The 21,088-nt window shown below is 46.2% G+C and overlaps 1 protein-coding gene across 2 annotated transcripts in view; it reads left to right on the top strand.

Annotated features, from left to right (window-relative positions):
- LOC101745611 (sine oculis-binding protein homolog) overlaps positions 1-21,088 on the top strand; it is a 55,904-nt gene that overhangs the window by 21,224 nt on the left and 13,592 nt on the right. Inside the window, exons 1-2 of one of the 2 annotated variants that reach the window (XM_062675149.1) lie at positions 772-881; positions 20,805-20,937. In XM_062675149.1, coding sequence (XP_062531133.1) covers positions 20,823-20,937 — 115 coding nt within the window. In that variant the 5' untranslated portion in view covers positions 772-881; positions 20,805-20,822. Of the gene's footprint in view, positions 1-771; positions 882-20,804; positions 20,938-21,088 lie in introns of those variants that run through there. The other variant, XM_021347539.3, reaches the window with a different exon arrangement.

The following is a 21,088-nucleotide window of genomic DNA, read 5'->3' as shown; positions in this document are numbered from 1 at the left end:
TACGATTGATTTTTACGGAATTGCGAAAGTAAGAGGGACCATTTATCAATATTAACGACTTTGTTTTTCTTAATAAACAAACAAAATTTGTATTGTATTGCCACCACTGACAAAATAATTATTAAATTGCGATAATATGCACAATTGCACTTGTACGGAGTTCACGCAATAATCTACAAAGAGCATCAAGAAATTTCACAAGAGCATCTTTTTTTTGGTAGCTTGAGAAGCTATTCCAACTACCCATCGTCCGGTAGGAGAGCTCAGAGGCTCGACCTGAGATAACTGATTGATAACTGACCCTAGCAAGAGCAGTGCTTCGCTGAGTCTACTACCAGATCGGAATCGCAATCCATCGAGAATTTCAGTGGGCTGCTTATACGACGGGAAACAAAAATGTAGTGCGGAATTCTAAAATTAGTCATCGCGAAATATGTGTTCTCCTTAATAGCGCGTTATTTTACAAAGGAGCTAACAGGACGCACGGCTCGCACATCCAGTGTTGCAACTAAATTGAGTCTTCCCCGAAAGTAGGGAGTTCGTGTGACCAAAACAATCGGCTGCCGGTCTCGTATTGCTTTAGAGAGCAGTGCAAGGTAACTCGACACTCTTTGTTTCGCAAATATACGTTATAATGAGAAACATAACCGATTTAAGGTTATCGGAGATGTAACGTAACTCCGGTGGTTTTTGTACGACTCTGTTCGCTTCTTTGTTTCGTATTGTAGGGGTTTTATTTTGAGCTATGATGTGTGTGAAGCGTTCGAATACTCGGTAAACGTGTTTCGAAATAGTGTTTCAACTCTGTAATGTGAGCGTTGTACGGGAGGGCTGTACCAGCGATCACGTGTGAACGTTTTGAAACCATTCAAGTTAAAGAGGTATGTAAATATGTACATTAATTTTTAATATCTATATGAATAAAATAGGGTACTTTTTTGTTCTTAATAGGCAGACGCGTTCAGCGTCCATCGAATGTTAAATGGTTACCGGAGTCCATGGACATGTTTATAGGAATACTGCCGCCAACTTGAGGCATGAGGTCGAAAGTGGAGCGCATGTTTTTTTCTCGGCAGATATCGGCCGGATTATGGAACATTTTAAAATAAGAAAAATATTTTATTATTATTATTATTATTAATACTTTATTTCAGTTTTCTGCTTTTTTTTTAAAACCATATCATTTTGTTAGTAATAATTACTTATATTATATGTTAGTAACTTAAAAAATCTAACACATAACTATCATTATATACATTTTATACCATTACATTTCTTTTTTTCTCCATCCAAGTGCCTACTGCAAAGGCTAATCATCAGTAGTCCCTCGATCTTGCTCGATATGATTCTCAAAAGACTGTTGCCACTGTCACGGACTCGACGCAATAACGATGCACTTCTCTTCCGCATTATTGCAAAGAAATCATCGGCGTGAGATGTCGCAAACATTGTGGATGCACTACAAAAGCGTGGCAGTGACAACATCATCCTAAACGCATTATTATATTGAACACGTAGGGCATTGTAAGCTCTCCGCGTGCATGTGGTTCACAGACTACTGGCATAAAAATTCTGGCAATAAGCTTTAAAAATTGTAACTTTGACATAGCTATCGCAACCAGTAAATCTGCGGGCCAGCATATTGCATCTTACTATCAACGCCCTACGCTCCCTATATATATCACAATCATCCGTACCATCCTCCGTTACGCAGTGACCGAGGTACTTGAAGCGCTTGACTTGTTATACGTATCAGTAATACGTGAAATGAATCACTTTAATAGTTCTAAAACACTGAAGTATGAAACCTATTCTAAAAGCAATTTGACGCTATGATGCTTTGTGTTAAGTCATTAGGGTAATTAAGTAATTTGTCCGATGTGTGCATGGGCAGAGTGCAGAGTGCATGTTGAGATTAAAAAATGTAAATTTAATTTTAAAGGATAAAGACGTCCGGTGCAATCGTCTCTTACGATGCACCGATCTTCGAAACCCGCAGGCAAGTACTAATTTTCTAATGAAATACGTGCTTAACAAATGTTCACGGTTGACTTCAACGATGGAGAAATAGCATCGTGTAATAATATGTAAATGCGTGTAAAACCCGCAAAATTATAATTTGCTTAATCACTGGTGGTAGGACCTCTTGTGAGTCCGCGCGGGTAGGTTTTTTTTTACATTATTACCCTTCTAGGCAGACGAGCATACGGCCCACCTGATGGTGAGTGGTTACCGTCGCCCATGGACTACAGCAATGCCAGGGGCAGAGCCACGCCGCTGCCTAACGAAAGTACCACCACCCTGCCTATTTCAGCCGTGAAGCAGTAATGTGTTTCGGCTTGAAGGGCGAGGCAGCCGTTGTAACTAAACTGAAACCTTAGCACTCATATCTCAACGTTGGTGGCGGTATTTACGTTGTAGACGTCTATGGGCTTCAGTAACCACTTAATACCAGGTGGTCTGTGAGCTCGTCTACAAATCTAGGTATGCAATAAAAAAAAAAAAAAGACATCAACTAATCGGGGCGTTGAGTATCTTGGAGTAAGTACTTAGTACCGGCTCCTCGAAGTCATCTAGGGCAATAAAAAAATTTACATCAACCTAAAATGTGGTAGGCAGGGGATTGGCTCTGCCTTTGGCATTGCTGATGTCAATGGGCAACGGTAGCCACTCACCATCAGGTGGGCCGTACCCTCATCTGTCAACAGGGGCAATAAAAAAATTCAAAAAAGTTTACATTGTGAACGATTTGTGACCGACTTAAATGTAAACGAAAATTTAAATATTTTTCTATACCTATTCGTAGAGGCCAAAAGAAGACTATACACATAACAGTTTAATTAATAAAAAAAAAACGATTATTACATAAATACTGAATTTTCAAAGAATACCTACATTTAATTTAATTCAAGTATCCGGATATGGTTGTAACGTGGATGTTTGTCGTCAAGTTGATCAAATATCTCGCAGGTCAGCTCCCTCGGGTATTCCCCTTTACAGTGTTGCCGTAGATATTAATGAAACCATTAAACTATGTATTTAATAATGAAACATTTGATGCTGCGAATTAAAACATTGTTGACATGGAGAGAATTAATCTTGATGTCTGTAGTGACGTCGTTGTGTTAATAAAAGTAATATCGCGCAATACCGTCTTTACCATAAGGGACACAGGGCCCGTGCCCAGGGCCCCCATTCTCAGGGGGGCCCTAAGGACCGACAATTTCTCTCACACATTTATTCGGTTTCCGTTATCGTGATCGTAACCAAAAAAACCAGCAGCATTCTAATATCATTAATGGCATATTATATCATACCGTATTTGATTACCTATAATAAATGGTCAAACTCAGTAAAAAAATGTTATTATAATTCGCTTTTTTTACTTTCCAAAAGGGCCTCAAATTCTTGTGTACCCAAGGGCCCCAGACTAATTTAAGACGTCCCTGATTTCGCGGCAGCTGAGTTTTTTTTTCTATTGCTTAGATAGGTGGACGAGCTCACCGTCCACCTGGTGTTAAGTGGTTACCGGAGACCATAGACATCTACAACGTAAATGCGCCACCCACCTTGAGATAAGAGTTCTAAGGTCTCAGTATAGTTACAACGGCTGCCCCACCCTTCAAACCGTTAACGCATTACTGCTTCACGGCAGAAATAGGCCGAGCGGTGGTACCTACCTGTGCGACTCACAAGAGATCCTACCACCAGTAAAGCCAGAGAGTCCTCCAACCTTTATCTCTCTATCTAATGGCTAGCTTGGGGGGCTATTTCCAGCTACCCTTGAACGGGATAGCCAGCAATAACTTCACTAACTACGTCAATAGAAATTACTCGATCAACCATAGAATTCTCCGTATCCGATAATAATACCTTTCTCGGGAATGGATCAATGATCGTACAAATTCGGGCAAATTTACAAAACGATACCGAATGCTTTAAGTTGATTGCGTTGGCTATAAGCTATTTAAACTACTTTTACGGTTCTAATCTCGCTTTTTTATTGTCTTTATATATGGCACTTTTAGAGTTGAAATGGCTTAAACAAAAACTCTTGGAAAATTGTAATTTTTTAGTTTTTCGATTTTAATGCTTTAAGGATGCGCTTTGTTTGAAAGAGACGGAAAGAGCACTTTGTTCTTTTCTAGCCCAAAAGAGACGTACTTAAATAAACTGATAGAATGTACTAATATATAGACTGATACATGTCTCTAAGTCGTTCAAAGTATAAATCTAATTTTTATTTAAGCCACTTCTATTCTATAGGTAAGTGCGATATTATCTGATGTTTCGATACAATTTTCGTGGTCACGGAGAATTAAGGTGTTATTTTTTGACATCTGAATGTTGTGCCAACTACTGTCTATTTTTCTTTAAATATTGTTTCGAGACTTTTACGTTTCATTTCTCACAAAACGAATTATATCATAATGTCTGGCCGTTTGATTTTTTTGAGATTTATGTATTCTTAACTAGACACTTTTATGGAGTAAAGAGGCTATGTTAAGTCGTGAAAACGGTCTTAATCATGTCTTCTACTGGCGAAAAACCAAGAATATAATAGTACCTATATATTCTTGGTTTTTCGCAAGTAGAAGACTAGAGATTGCACATTAAGACCAGAAAACTAAGGATTGACTAACGGAATTGGAATAACGTCTATCCGGACATCCATATTAAAACTCCCAATTTTCGAAATGTGGAGGGGGCGGCAAATTCCAACGATTATTACCTACAAAAATGATCGAAATTCTTGAATCGCTGTTCCTATAAATCTTAACAAAGACTACACACCTATGTGCTGCCCGAGCTATCCATATTTGCCGTGTACATTAGCCGTGAGATCGTTTTACACGGCATTAGGTAAATTATAAGCTCGGCTAGTCGCAGTCACTCGATATGTTTGCAGTCGGTGCCGTCTCGACTTCACCCTGTACACAGTTCATCATGTAGCAGTTATAAAACTTTACACTAAAACTGGAAGTCTTCTTCGCTGAATAGATAAGACGCTCGGTGAATTTCTATTCAGTTTTGCGACTGCGCTAATGTTCGAACCTCGCAAGTAGATACCGTTTTTTCTTCTGTAATGCATACTAAGACATGCTGACAATTAGCTTCCACTATGAAGAGCAGGGCAGGCGTTGTATGATAGAAGAGGCTGAGACTTAGAGCTCATTCGTCAAGGCGACTGGCGGCATTTACGTTGTCTAAGGGCTTCAGTAACCACTTAACGGTTTCGTCTCGTGTTGAATTTATACATTTTACAATTTTCGGTGATTCAAAGACTACGATGTTCATTGTCAATGATTGTATAGTAAATGAAGTACCTTAATATAAAGCAGGGTTGTATATCGGTAGATATTTTGCATAACATTTCCCACCGTGCGATACCCGCAATACGACGTCATGGCAGTATTTAAAACAATTTTGATGTGCTTTATTGGGAGTGCTATAATAATTTTTTTATACTATTATAATGTATCCTGTCTTCTCCTATTCTAAATCGTATCATGCGGCACCAGACTATTCTTTTTTGTTACGAATCTGCTACGTCCGTCGACAATGTTTAAATCAAGGTGTATTTCTTTATTAATACCCTCCGCGATGTTTGCCGAATACTGTCTCATGTATTTCTATTTAAATACCAGAAAAAAAACTTAGGTTTGGATTTTATTTTGCGATCGCAATATTTTCGCGTGTTATATCTAGATTATGTAACGCTGTCTTAGTTTCCGCTAGGTACATACTCTCCGATACATACTGTAATATTACCTCACGGGCTTGCATGTTGTCTATTTTTGCAGTGAACCTACCGTTATTCCATGCACTAGGAAGTCGGCTCGGCATCGCCCTAATGAATGACGCGCTTTAGGCCGCGCCGGTGACATGATAGTGATTGTATAAGTTCGTACTCGTTTGCACGCCGGTCACTGGGTCAAGGAAGAACCACGAATGTTTCTTAAATGAAATATTACACTAGCGTTTTTATGCGTTCGCCGCTAGAGGTTTCATTTAACGAAGCGAAACCTATTTTGGTTCGGGACGTTGATGTTTAATAATGGTACGTATAGACACAGACATTTACAACGTAAATGACGCCATCCACCTTGAGACATGAGTTCTGAGCTCTTGCTTTTTTAACAGTGCAACGGCTGCCCTGCCCTTCAAAACGAAACGCTTCTTCACGGCAGAAATAGGCAGGATGGTGGTACTTATCCATGCAGACTCACCAGACGTGCTACCACAAGTAATTACGCAAATTATAATTTTGCGGGTTTGATTTTTCTTACACGATATTATTCCTTCATCGTGGAAGTCAATCGTGAACATTTGTTAAGTACGTATTTCATTGAAATATTGATATCTGCCGGCGGGATTCGAACGCCGATGCATCGCTACATACGAATGCGCCGGACGTCTTATCCTTTAGGCCACGACGACTTCAAAGATCGCTTGTACGATCTCCCAACATTTCAGCACGCGTGATGTGTACGTAACACGCAAGTAGAGCTTAAAGTGCCCCAAAAGGATCACATAAAAATATATATATACAATAACAAGCCTACATATATACAGTGGCAGTTAGTAAAGTTTTGTAACTCAACACCTTACCTCGAAGTTATGTTATGCTAATAATTCTGGCACCAGGCCTCGTTCAACGACCATTAAAACGACCCATATCAGATTACGAATGCACAATAAAACGTTCAAATGCATATTTTACAAGTCGACAGAATATTTTTGTTTTATTCATAATCATAAGCATATTAGATATGAATTTTATTGATCGTGTTCTGTATACATACATATCTTCATCTGTACATATAAATAAAATTGGAGTGTCTGTTTGTAATATTGAAATAGCCTCTTTTTACTACATGCATATGAATATATATACGGTACATATACCAAAATAATTTTTTTTTTATTTTTTCTGTCTGTCTTTCTGTTTGTTCCGGCTAATCTCTGGAACTAAGCTATAAGAAGTAGCTTAGGATACTTTTTTTAGATTAGCTTCGCCCCGCGGCTTCACCCGCGGTACGACAATAACCGCGGGTAACATCGCGGGACTCAGCTATCAATAATAAAATTTAATATTTCCGAAGGGAAGCGAGGGCGGGTCGCTAATAATATATATATTATTCGAAACTCTCGAAATGATTTAAGGACAATAAAAAATGTGAGATCAAACCGTATGTATATTTAGTTTAAATTATGTTGACGACTGGCGAAAACCAAAGAAAACATTATTATATACCTAATATCTTAAATACAATATTATATAATATCTTATTACTGGTAGTAGGACCTCTTGTGAGTCCGCACGGGTAGGTACCACCGCCCTGCCTATTTCTGCCACGAAGCAGTAATGCGTTTCGGTTTGAAGGGGCAGCCGTGGTAACTATACTTGAGACCTTAGAACTTATATCTCAAGGTGGATGGCGCATTACGTTGTAGATGTCTATGAGCTCCAGTAACTACTTAACACCAGGTAGGCTGTGAGCTCGTCTACCCATCTAAGCAATAAAAAAAAAAAGGGTGCGTGTACTTATTTACGGGCGTAAGAAGTTATACTTTATTTTTATTAAATTTATTTCTTTTTTTTTAATATTAAATAATTAATAATAAATATTTAACGTTAAAAAATGAATGCCAATAACACTTTTTTTTACGAGTGTACATGCGCGAAAGTTCACCTGCGACTATATTCAGACTCGCCAAGTTACGTCGGTCGTATTGTAGTGAGTGATTTAGTGGGCAACTTTATTTCTGTTAATTTTGTGTCACGGTGCGCGCGCATCGTAAAATTTCACTCTCATAAATTTTTCACAACGCGCCTTAAGAAGTATAACTTCCAAAACCTCCATCAGAAGTGCTCCTCATGTCTGAGGGTCGTGACCACCTTCATCCATGACTTTCGTCCTCGCCATGTTGCGCCATCTCGTCTCTCGCCTTCGTCTGCTTTGACACCAACTTAGATCTGATATATCTTCTAAAATAATAGAAATATCTTTAATATAAACACTCTAGAATCAAAATAAATCATGAACTAACAATCGTTTTATAACAGCGCAATGCTACAATAGACGGTTGATAACTTAGACAATATTCAGTAAACTCATTTATTACGTAAAGCCTAATAAAAGCAAAACATTTAATAGACCCGTTTCGATTTCGTGAACGCTACCAATGTCGGAGCATGTACTCTGAGTGCAAGGTGTTAAGTTTTCTTTACTAGCAACACTGACGTGCGTAGGTCGGTCGGTGTCAGATTGCAAACGCTCCTAAATTTACCTTAGCCAGCTACTGCCATTAAAAGCATTTATGTTATACTTGATATCACAATGTCATCGGTTTGTATTACAGGCGGGTTATAACCCTCTTTGTCTAGCTTTTGTTGTCAGACTGACGTGAAAGGATAGGCCGAAGCTATGGGTGCTTTTGTCGAGAAGTACATACGGAATTTCTTGTAATTATAATATAAGCGTGATTTAGGGGTTATACTAGTTTCTATCTATGCGACGATAGATGACGCTACATAAGATCTATTACGCGATGTTGCTACGGTGAAAATTACCTAAAAGTCCTAATGCATTTGAGGAAACCCGAATCAAGTGTTTCAAGTGAGTAAGTTACTAAGCCGACGATTATTATTTGGAAAAAATAACATGTATTACTCGGATGTCAAACAACTATTACGATTTACTTTCTGAGCTCCTAAAACCCAGGCTTAGAAGCATTTTTTTGTCATCTCATGCCCTCAAACGTCCAAAGTCTAGAATCAACCGAAGATGTGGATGAAGAAGGTATATTGTATTCTTTCGTAAGAGAATTTTCCCAACAATACAAGACAATATGATAACATTCAATGAGGTCGTTGCCTCTCTTAAGTTTTATTTATAGATATCGTATAATACGTATTTTGTATAAATTCAGATTAATTGCCCGAGTCTGCGCGTTGGTATGTGTATTTTGATTTTCAGTAAAAAGTTCTATGGAGACAAAACAAAATAAATGATTTTGTATTAGACATTATATTTCAATATTTTTTAATTCCTAACCCTAAGAAAACCTTGGGAATCTGATCTTATTTTGATTAAAAATCTTTTAAACAGCATATAAAAATACAGAATATTTCGATTTCACTTATTTACCTACAAAATCATTTCTATGCAGGCTCTCCCGTCATTGTGCATATCGATTCTTAATTATATTAGATGGTAATGAACAGACAATAATATCTTAACAAAGTTAAAATAGTAAACGCGAAATTAAACCGTAATTGTAAATTTATAATATAATAATGTTAAATATTGTAATTTTAACATTATTATGTTTCAAATAATCTGAAAACACATGCCAATCGAACTGCCACTAATTAATAAAACATAGTTAAAGTTACTAGATAATTAATGTTTCACCGAACCGTGTACTACATAATATTCGCATGATTTTCAATTTCTGGCAGCTAAAACTGAATAATGGCCGTGCGGTTTAATGTTACCGTGCGTTCCTTGCTTGCGTGTAGTATCGGGTTTGCAACGGCGATAATTATTGCTCTGGCAACATTGGGAGCGTCGGGAAAATTTAAGCGCGAAAATATGGCTCGTGTTTTAGACGCATTTGGTTTTTGGTTAATAACGTTTTTAAACTATATTCCGTAGCAATAGAAGTCCTGAAATCTTATATCAGACAATCTGGATTCGACTTTCGATTAACCCATAGACACAGCCCACTGAGTTTCTCGCCAGATCTTCCCAGTGGGACGCGTTTCCGATCCGGTGGTATATTCTGCGAAGCACTGCTCTTGTTAGGGTCAGTGTTAGCAACACTCCGGTTCAGCCCTGTGAGCTCACCTACACGTTAGGGCGAAGCTGATATAGCCTCTCAAAACTATCAGCATAGGTAGGAAAAAAAAGTCTCTGAACACGTGTCAGCCACCTCTTGCCTATTGTAATCGGAAAGTAAGAGTAAAATTGAAGAAATATTTATCTTTGAACTACTTTATTGCTTTCGCTGGCTGTTTATCATTAAGTGATTGATTGTATCATTAAAGCTGCGTTACTACGGGTAGATTCTGTAAAGTTAGTAGAAACTAGGAGTCTGAGTCGCCTATCCGCTTCACTTCAGATAATCATCGTATGATGTGATAACTTTTATTTTAGTGTGAATGCAGTAGAAATTGTGAGTTCTGTGCATCAACTAATTTTTAGTGACTTTTCCTTGAGTTTATTTGAGTGCAATGCTGAAAAAAATATATTGGTAAAACGCATTTTGTTCGATACAGATTTTTATTTAGTATTTTTTTTCGGTTTCCGCGAGTCGATGACACAATTAAAAGTACTTTTACGGTTTAATCTCGAGTTTATCATTTTCATTATATGATTTACGATTTTTCGAATATACGGCTGTTAGTCATCTGTGACCACGACAACTGTAAAGTATTTGAAACTTCGGAAGTATCAATAGTATTATATTGTATTGACATTTAAAAAGGCGAGATTATACCGTGGAAATTTTTGTGGTAACGATTTTTATTTTATCGTGACGAAATCTATACATCTATACATATAAATAAAATTGGAGTGTCTGTTTGTAATATTGAAATAACCGCTTTTTACTACATGCATATGAATATATATACGGTACATACACCAAAATAACATTTTTTACAATTTTTATCTGTCTGTCTGTTTGTTTTTTTTTTTTTTTTTTGGTCAGGAGGAAATCGCCGGACTTCCGCCCTCCACTGGGGATAGAGAGCGGAGCATGTCAGAGTCGAACTGACTAAAACCTCCTGTCGCTCAACAACCAACGTCCAAACCTCGCATGAGACAGAACTCATGAAGAGGCAGAGGGGGGAAAGTGAAGCGTTTAGTGCGGAGCACATCTCTCCCATCACCCTCCCCCTCGGGACGCCGGACCGGCGGTCGTCGGCGCCACGACCACCAGCCCTCTCGGTCGGCAGGCTATCCGAAGCCCGCCTAGATGGCGCCGGTTAGAGTGAGCTATCCTACGGAATACCCCGCTGGACCAGAACCAGCGTGAGTCGAGGATAGCCGGCCTTCCATCACCCGGATGCTCTTGCGTAAAACGCGTGCAGAGCAGCTTGCACGTCGTCTTCTTAGGCCCCCTTCGCCGGTCCCCAGACCGACATGTGAGGGGGACCCGAAACACTTAGAGGGCCAGGGCTTGGGCGAGATCCGCCTCCCTGGCCCCCGCTCGACGGCGGCGGGATTGTGCGTCTCTCACGCGCCCCGCCGCCTCCTTCTGCGAGATGGTGCACTCGCAGAAGTCGAGCATCGCCTTCCACGACTCGTCGTCGCCGAGCATCGATGCCACAACACTGGGCAACGACAAGTCGTTTCCTACTTTTGCGACGAGGACACGGCGCCACCCCTCCCATGCGGGGCAGGCGACGAGCGTATGCTCTGCCGTGTCCAAGTCGCAATCACAATGGTGGCACTCTGCCGTCGGCTCGGCTCTGATCCGGTGCAGGAACTCACCGAAGCAACCATGCCCAGTGAGCACCTGCGTGAGCCGGAAAGTGAGGCGTCCTCTGTCACGATTCACCCAATCCACAAGGACCGGGCGAATCGCCTCGACGGTCCTACCCGAAGGATCAGCCAGCCGCCTGGACCATGACTCCAGCACGGACCGCCGAGATTGGGCCCTCCGCGCTCTGACCACACTGTGGCTGGGACGCGCCACGCCCCGGGCGCGAAGGTCAGCCCGCCACTGATAGTCAGCGGCGAGCGCCTCCGCTTCCAGAGCCCAAGGCGGCGTCCCAGCCAGTACACACGCCGCCTCAAAGGAGATGGTGCGATAACCACGGATGACCCTGACCGCGATGGTGCGTTGCGGCCGTTGCAGCAGCTTCGCCACCCCCGCGGCCAGGGACTGGCCCCACACAGGCGCCCCGTATAGGGCCATTGATCGCACCACCCCCGTATAGAGACGGCGCGTCACCTGGTCAGGACCCCCGACGTTGGGCAGAAGCCGGCTTAACGCGCCGGCCACCCCCAACAAACGAGGGACCAGGTGCTGAAAATGAGCACGGAAGGTCCAACGACTGTCCAGAATAAGGCCGAGGTACTTCAACTGCACCCCGACCCCAATCCGGACGCCTCCAACCACGATATGGGCATCGACAGGTGGCACTCTCCGGGGCCTGTGGAACCACATGGCCTCGGATTTACTGAGTGCCACGTCGAGGCCCAATCTCCTGATTTTGCCGACGACATGCGCCACCCCAGCGGTAGCAAGACGGGCAGACTCAGCAAAACTCCCCCCCCGGGCCACGACCAACGTGTCGTCTGCGTAACAGATTACGCTTAGGCCCGGGAGGAGGGCACCCCTCAGTACCCAGTCATACCCGATATTCCACAAAAGGGGGCCGAGCACCGACCCCTGTGGAACACCGCGCACGACCGGGAACCGGTGCACGATCCCACCGTGTCCGGTACACGTGACCGATCTGTCCTCCAAGTAGGAACCCACCAGCCGGCGAAGGTAGGGGGGCACTCCGTGCCGTTCCAGCGCCCCCCCATCACGGACCAGGGCAGGGTGTTAAACGCATTGGCGATGTCGAGAGACACCGCCAAAGCCACCCCACCCCTGGAGACGGCCTCCTCCGAGAGGGCCCGCACGCGAAGGATCGCGTCTACCGTTGAGCGGCCCTCTCGGAAGCCATACTGCTCCGCCGACAGATCGGGTCCCACCCTGACCAGATGCTGGATGATGCGGGCCGCCAGAATGCGTTCCAGCAGCTTGCTCACCTCATCCAGCAACACGATGGGACGGTACCCGGCGGCAGTATCCGCCGGGCGCCCCTCCTTTCTCAACAGCACGAGTCTGCCCGTCCTCCACGATGAAGGAAACCGTCCCGACTCGAGGCAGGAGTTGTAAAGCCTCAAGAGTCGGTCCCCTAGGGCAACAGCGCCGAGACGATGTCCCGCAGCTGCTGAGGCTGGAGACGCTCCGTGATCGGGGGGGCCCATGGGCGCATTTTATTGCGCACCATATGATAGGGCCGCCCCCACGGATCCTCATCCAGCGTCTCCAAGAGACCCTCCATGTGTTGGTTCTTGGCTCTTCTGATGGCCAGCTGCAATGCCCTCTGCGCGACGCGAAATGCGCCGTGCAGCCGGGCCTCTGCCGCCGCGAACGCAACCGGATCGTTGCGCCGCGGCAGGCGGCGGCGGCGATGCCTGGCGCACTCGCGCCTCGCCCGAACGCACTCCACGCGGAGTTGCGCAATTTCGGGCGACCACCAGTACGCCTGGCGATTAGGGAGTCTAGGGCCGATCCGGGGCATCGACGCATCACAGATGCGACGCATCGTGTCCCGAAACCACCCCGCCTCTCCCTCGACCTCGACCGGGTGTGGACGCATGGGCGCCCACGCCGCCACCGTAGAGGCTTCCATCAGGAGCGCCTTATTCAGGCGCTTCAGTGCCCACTTGGGGAATGACCGGGATGCACCACGGGGGTGGTCCCCGTGGACGTCCGCGACTGCGGAGCGGGCGGAGAGATCAAACCGAATATATCGGTGATCTGACAGCGTCTCCGCCCCCTCCAAAACTCTCCAGTCGCGGATACGGCGTGCGATGGCCGGGCTTGCGAACGTAACGTCCACAATAGACTCGCCCTGCCACCGCACGCACGTCGCAACCGAACCTCTATTCAACAAACAGAGGCCGGCCGCGTGCGCCCACCTCTCCAGTAGCCTACCACGAGCGTCCGAGCGGGGGGAGCCCCATGCGACAGACTTCGCATTGAGGTCCCCCGCGAGAATCACTGGACGAGGAGCGAGGCGGCGAGCAATCGCCCCGATCCCGCCCAGGAAATGCCCGAACTCGACGGTAGGCCTATTCGGAGAGAAGTACGCCCCGATCACGACGGTCCCTTCCAGCTGCACCGCGACGAACCCTTGACCCCTGGTCACCATCGCCAGGGGGGGGATCGCCGCGTCTCTTCTTATGACTATGGCCGCCAGGCCGCCGTCGTCCCCAAACCAGCAATCATTTGCTGGGGGAACGAAGTACGGCTCGGCGACCACAGCCATATCTATGGACCACTCCGCCATGCTCTGAGACAGCATGTCCTGAGCTCTGGCGGAGTGGTTTAGATTTCCTTGGAGGAAGCGATAGGTGCGGTCCATTACTGTTGGACCACATCCATCGCCCCCTCCCCTTCACCGCTGCCCCCGCCCTCCGGCACCGGCGCCGCATCGGGGATTACAGCGTTGGCCAGTGCTCCTCTGGCCAACCTTCTCTTTTGTCGGCGCTTTGATTTTCGGCGCCGGTTGCGTTCGGTATTATCACCGGACGGGAAGCACGCCTTGCCTCCCGCCCGGTGGTTTGCCCTGCGCCCGGCCGCAGCGCACAGAGCGCAGTGCGGGGCGGCTGTACAGGACGCCGCTTTATGGCCCGGCTGGCCGCAGCGGAAACACAGACCGCTGCGGTCAACCGAGCTAGTGCACCTAGCGAGGCCGTGCCCGGTGCTAAAACATCGGAGACATCGCCAGGCACGTGGTTCTTGGAGACGCACGTGGGCCGCTATCCAGCCCACGCGCAGTCTCCCCGGGTCCCCCGTCGATCTTCCCGGCGGAGGAGTGGCCAAGGAAGTGGCTGCCTCCACAGGGCAGCGCGCCCACACCGACCTGGCTCCAGAGTACCCTGAGCGAAGTTCGCCCACGGTCATGCTCTCCAGGGCACATCCACCTTGGGCGGCTATCGCGGCTGCCACCTCCTCCTTGGTAGCACAGTCGTCCAGGCCGGTGATTCTAATCTCGGCCATCCTCACCGGCCTGTGCACGCGCACCTCATCCTCCGGCAGTGCCACGCGGAGCGTCGCCACTAGTTTGTCCGCGATGCCAGAACTGTCGGCACCGGGACACTCCAGCAGCTTCGCTCCATTGGCTGTGTGCCGGAAGCGGAGGCCCTCCTCTGCCCCGATTTCATCCAAACTTACGGCCGCGCGCGCCCGGGCCATCACCTCATTATAGGTGAGGCCCTTTTCGGCGGCGGCCGGCAGCAACGTCACTACGACGGCAGCCGACCGCGCTGCGCGCGGCCTCTTCTTTTTGCCATTCTTCTTCCTGGCTGCCAGTGCTCGATTCTCACGAGGAGCAGCTACGGCCGCCAGCTCTGTGCTTCGTGCTGCAGCGGTCGGCGCTCGACCCCCTCTGGGAGCTGCCAGAGCCGCTGTCTGCTGCCTTGCTTTCTTGCCCCGCTTCACCACTTCCGTCCAGCCCTCGTCCATGCTTGACGGGGGAGCAGGAAGGGGACGGGGTTGGGATTTTGGGACAGGATTCTGGGCACCCGTATCCTTGTTGTTTTGGTCCCGGCCTCTACGCCGTGCCAACCTCGCGGATGGAGTGGGGATAGAGGTCGGCCGGGCGGCCTGGCTCCGAGGGGTGGCTGCGGCTGTTGGCGCCGGGATGCAGTCTCCGGAACCAATCGAGGAACGGAGCATCTCCTCGAGGCCGGCAAAGTGCTTGCCGACCTCAAGCGCCACCGCCCGCGAGATACAGGCCACCATTTCCTCTCTGCTTGGGAGGGAGTCCACCTCTACCATCCCAGCAGCCGTGTTGTGTGGCCCGCGAGCCTGCAACCCCGCAGCACGCGAGGGCGAAAGAGGCGGCGGTAGCGCCGGCCACTCATCCACCATCCTCGCCAGTGGCGAACGGATGTCTTCAGCCCGCGCTGGCGCAGGGCTTAGCCTTCCTCTCCGTGTAGACGCAGGGGCAGCCGATATCCGCGGAGGCGGCGCAGGCCTTAACTCGACCCTACGTGGAGGGCGAGGGAGCGCGGGGCTAGGCGCTAGCGGGACAGGGGCCACAGGATTGGGCTCTGGCATTTGCGCCGTCACACTCACAGCGGACCGCAAGTGCACGTCAATATCCATCGCCCCCGCGGGGGGGCCAGAGCGTGCCAGCGGCGGCCTCGGCAACAGGGGAGTCCCTCCCCGCAAGGCCGGGGTATCTCCCGAGATGCGACTCTCTCTGGAGTCACAATGAGCGACAAGATCTTTGCTCTCCACCTCTCGGCTCTCTACCAAGTCATAAAGCTTGGACATGGTGGGGATCAGCCTTGTTCTCACCATAGCGGCTGCCTCCCGGAGCCGTTTCCGGTAGCTGCTGCCTGGCTCGGCGCCCTTGGCAGCCACAGTCGACAGCAGCTTGCCCAAATTGACCAGTGCAAGGTCGAGGTCCCGGAACGTCTCGTCCCCGCTAGCCAGGGACGCGGCCGACGTCGACATCGACTCCACGGACGTCGCTGGTGACACAGCGCCCCTCCTCCTCACTGGTACCCACTGGGGAGCGGGCATCGCGTCTTCCGACGTAGCAGGCCCCGGAACCACCGGAGTCACCTCCTCGATGGCCATCGTCTTTTCCGGCACCTCAGTGCCGGAGGATGACGCGCAGCTGTCATCGGAAATTGGTAATGCCGTCTTTCTTCTCCCCCTCTTTTTCCCCGCCGATGGTTTGGTGGGACTGATTATACCCGAGTCGCTGGCGAGCGCAGAGCGCATCGAGCCGGCGATCGGGGAACACCTCGGTTCGACGGGAATTCCGCTGCCCGTCGCACAGCCCCCTTCATCCTGACAATTGTTGCCCCCCCCAGAGTACGTGGGGCAGCGTGCTTCCACTGAGGTGGAAGCACGGAGGGATTCTCCGCCCGACTCGCGGGCGGTACCCTCCTGGGGTACAAACTTTTTACAATGTGCCATCATATATTGCCTTTTTATTAACCAGGGGTTTGGTCCCCTGGGATCTATGACACCCTCGGGACTGGAAACCCTCCAGCCATACATCCCATCGCCGGGTGTCGAGCTTGGGATTAGGGCATTTTTGAAGAGGTTTGCATCCTCGCGGCTTCGACCAGTAAAGGCAGAAGCCCCCGTTCCCCATGACTGGGGTTTACGGTTTGGCCGACTGTGGCCGAAGCCAGTCCATCGCCCACAACGCGGTGCGGAGCCACGCCGGCGAACCGGTACCTCCCATATCTGGAAGGCCTTCCCCTGTAGCCGAAGCCGGGGACATGGCAACTCGCAGCCGGAAGACACCAAAGTGCCGCTGGCTCACCAGGCTCCCGAGAACCAACCCCTCATCCCCAGAATGGAACTCTTTGTCAGTGCAAAGGGCGTGGGGAGAAGGTCCCTCGCTCCCTCTCAAGGCATCCCCCGCAGAATGCGAAGGCTGCCGAGGAGAGCTGGGCGCAGTTCTCTTAGTCGCGGCGTCCCACACAGATTCCTCTGCACGCGATTTTAGGGACGCACGCTTAAGCCCCACCGCCACGACAAGGCGGAACTACATTCGGTGGGGTGTAACTTAGGCTACTTTTTTTAATGTTTCCGAAGCGAAGCGAGGGCGGGTCGCTAGTAACCAATATAACCGCCTTTGTTTGCAGGTTCCTTTTTGATGCATTTGATAAAATAACGAATACTGAGGCTGAAATTGGATTGTGTGCTACTAGTACTTCTAGATACTTTCCTTGGATAGTATAGTTATTGGGTAAAACATTATTACCAACTCCTCGGCCCGGTTTGGTCACGCTGAAAATGCCCGATTCACCACCAAGTCCTATATCCCCAAGAAAACCCTCCAGAATTCACTAATAATATAATAGTATAAAAACAGATAGAAGGTCATCCCGACTAATATGTGGTAGGTTAATACAAATAAATTAAATATTTTCGAAACAAGTGTCATGTTACCTCAAAGGGTCACGTATGATCGTGTTAGTAACTTTATACTAGACTCTATCCCGTATTGATATTAATGAATACCAACTAAATATTACGTTACTTTGAAACGAGTATAGGTTTTTTAAATGCCTCAGTGGTGTATAAGGTGATTAAATTCATTTTTTTTTAATAGTTCATTGTAGTGTATCATGCGAGACGAAATTGATACTCGAACATACTGAAATTAAGATCGTTATAAATGTTTTTTTTTTTTTTAAATTAGTTTTTAAATTTAAAAACACGAAAAAGTTATTTTAAGCCACGCGAGACCAATTATCTGAAGGGAACTGGTCATCTTGTAATACTAGCCTGTTCTCTGTCACCGCACTAGTATTAATTAATACCATGTTATTTTGATACTCGTGTGTCAAACGTATTGGGTTACCGTACGTAATGAGCACGTCTTCGCTGTGTTTCGCTTTAAATTTTCCTTTGTTGTTTAAATCTTGTATTACGAGAACGTATTTGAGTTAGGATTTTAGTTAATTATTAACCTTATTAACCGACTTTCAAAACTGAAGGCACTCAATTCAGAACGTATTGGCGACGTGGTGGAAAAGTTATAAATTGTTGGCTTTAAGCAAGCTTTGTAGCGGTAGCCATCAATACAAGATATATGCCTGAATCTCGCCAACGACATTTTCAAGATAAGTTTGTATATTTAAAAGCGCTGAACAACAATATTTGGACCGTCAATCTCTCTTTTTTTTCCTATTTATGCTGATAGCCTTGAGAGGCTATTTCAGCTTTGCCCTAACATGTAGGTGAGCTCACGGGACTCAAACCGGAGTGTTGCTAACACTGGCCCTGGCAATAGCAGTGGTTTGCAGAATTTACAACCGGATTGGAAAGGTGACCCACTGAGAAGATCCGACGAGAAACTCGGTGGGCTAAAAATCTGTCGTGTAATTTCATGCACTAGGTGAAGATCTTCCCTTTGTCGTTCACCTCTCAAAACCATACATCAAAATCAGAGATAACGGCTGATGCACTTCGGTAATCACTAGCGAATAAATTGGCGTTCAGGTCGACATCGCTTTTGCTTATTTGTAAAATTAAAAAAAAACCGGCAGAAATCGGCAGACGATGTTGGTAACAATCCCCCACTAGTGCTCTACCGTTTAATTCGAACGTATTTAAACCATTCAATTCTATCATACAGCATTACAAATACAAAATTACACTTCTGACACAAATAACAGTTAAACCGCCGCGTCATTACAGATGTGCTCAGAGAATTTATTAATGTTTTTTTGGCGACAGTAAAATACTTTTAAAGGGGTCACACGAATTTTATTATGTAAATCACTTTTTATTTGGGCTCATTAAAAATAGCCAGATTATTTAGGCACCGATATATTATTATCACGTGGGTAAAGCTGAAAAAAGAGCCCACTGAGTTTCTCGCCGGATCTTCTCAGTGGGTCGCGTTTCCGATCTGGTGGTAGATTCTGCGAAGCACGGCTCTTTGCTAGGGTTCGTGATAGCAACGTCAGGTTTGAGCCCCTACTCACCTACTCAACCTCACCTACTCACCCGGTTACGCTGATATGGTCTCTCAAGACCATCAACTTAGGCAGGAATTTTTTTTTATGAAAATCAAGCACACAATTTGATTTTTTTATGATTATCTAAAAAAAACTATAGGTAAATACCGGATATTTTTGTTATTGCTAGATAGCTCTACATCTCTCAACATCTCTCACGGTCCATTCGGTGTTAAGTGCGTAATGGAGCCCCTACGCCGAGATCCCCGCCCACACCTTGAGACATCGAAGTCTCATTTATAACATTATAGCTGTTCTCGCCTTTCATACCGAAATGCCTGACTATTTTTAATGTAATTTTTTATTGCTTAGATGGGTGGACGAGCTCACAACCCATCTGGTGTTAAGTGGTTACTGGAGCCCATAGACATTTACAACGTAAAAGCGCCACTCACCTTGAGATATAAGTTCTACGGTCTCAGTATAGTTACACCGGCTGCCCCGCCCTTCAAACCGAAACGCATTACTGCTTCACGGCTGAAATAGGCAGGGTGGTGGTACCTACCCGCGCGGACTCACAAGAGGTCCTACCACCAGTAATTACGCAAATTGTATTTTTTTTGTTTCGGCGAAAAACACCTAGACTTACGAAACTCTCTACCACTAATGATTACTAAGCAAGTTCGATAAAGCCCGGGACAAATTATTTAATGTTTAATAATATCCTACAATTGTTTCCCAGTACGTGTGCACTTTACTGCTGTTAGTGACGTGCAAATTTAATTCACATCTTTATTTTAACGTTTTTCGGGTTCTCTGCGCAACTATTAATCAGGATTATACGATTATATTGTGACTTTGATTTGTCACTATCTTGTGACATTTATCCTGCGGCACAAAATTAATTAGTTCTGATGCGAGTATGAACATTTTAACACGCTTTAATTAGCTCGATCTGTATCGAAATGCTCCGGATACGTTGGACAACGAAGAGAACTAATCGAACAACTGCAGATCAAGACAAGACTGTCTACACTCTGCCGTCGCCGCGCACTCGTGTACTTTGGACATATACATTTACTGGTGGTAGGACCTCTTGTGAGTCCGCGCGGGTGGGTACCACCACCACCCTGCCTATTTCTGCCGTGAAGCAGTAATGCGTTTCGGTTTGAAGGGTGGGGCAGCCGTTGTAACTATACTTGAGACCTTAGAACTTATATCTCAAAGTGGGTGGCGCATTTACGTTGTGGATGTCTGTGGGCACCAGTAACTACTTAACACCAGATGGCCTATGAGCTCGTCCACCCATGTAACTATAAAAAAAAAGAATGTTGGATTAAGTCTCTGCAATTCTATAGTTGCTATAATATGTTTATGTTTAGTGTAGTAAATGAATATGGATTTCTGTTTTCGTACGCATTACTAGACTCATCATTCGCCTTTGGGATCGGTCACTCACAGCTTGTATAGCCCATCGAAAGGCCTTCAGAAGATTGTTAAAGAAATTGAACGACTTAAAAAAAATCCTTATCTTTCAAAAATAAAGTTGAATTTTGATTGCAGGACTTCGCAGAAACAGCCATGAACGAACTTCTTGGCTGGTACGGTTACGAGAGGCTGGAGCTTAGGAGGTGGGCCGCCTCGCGAGCAAAAGACGCTTCCAGCCCTGAACAATCTAATGAACAGAAGAATAAAGGTGAATTTAGTGGTTCATTTACTGTTTTTTTTATTGCTTAAATGGGCTGACGAGCCTACTGCCTTAAGTTACCGGATCTGCAACGTAAATGCTGTCACCCACTCTGAGATAAGAGTTCTAAAGTCTCCGTTTTAGCAGTACAACAGCTGCC

The sequence above is a fragment of the Bombyx mori genome, chromosome 23 (assembly GCF_030269925.1).
Source record: "Bombyx mori chromosome 23, ASM3026992v2".
NCBI lineage: Eukaryota > Metazoa > Arthropoda > Insecta > Lepidoptera > Bombycidae > Bombyx > Bombyx mori.
This window is presented reverse-complemented; position numbering and strand designations above follow the sequence as displayed.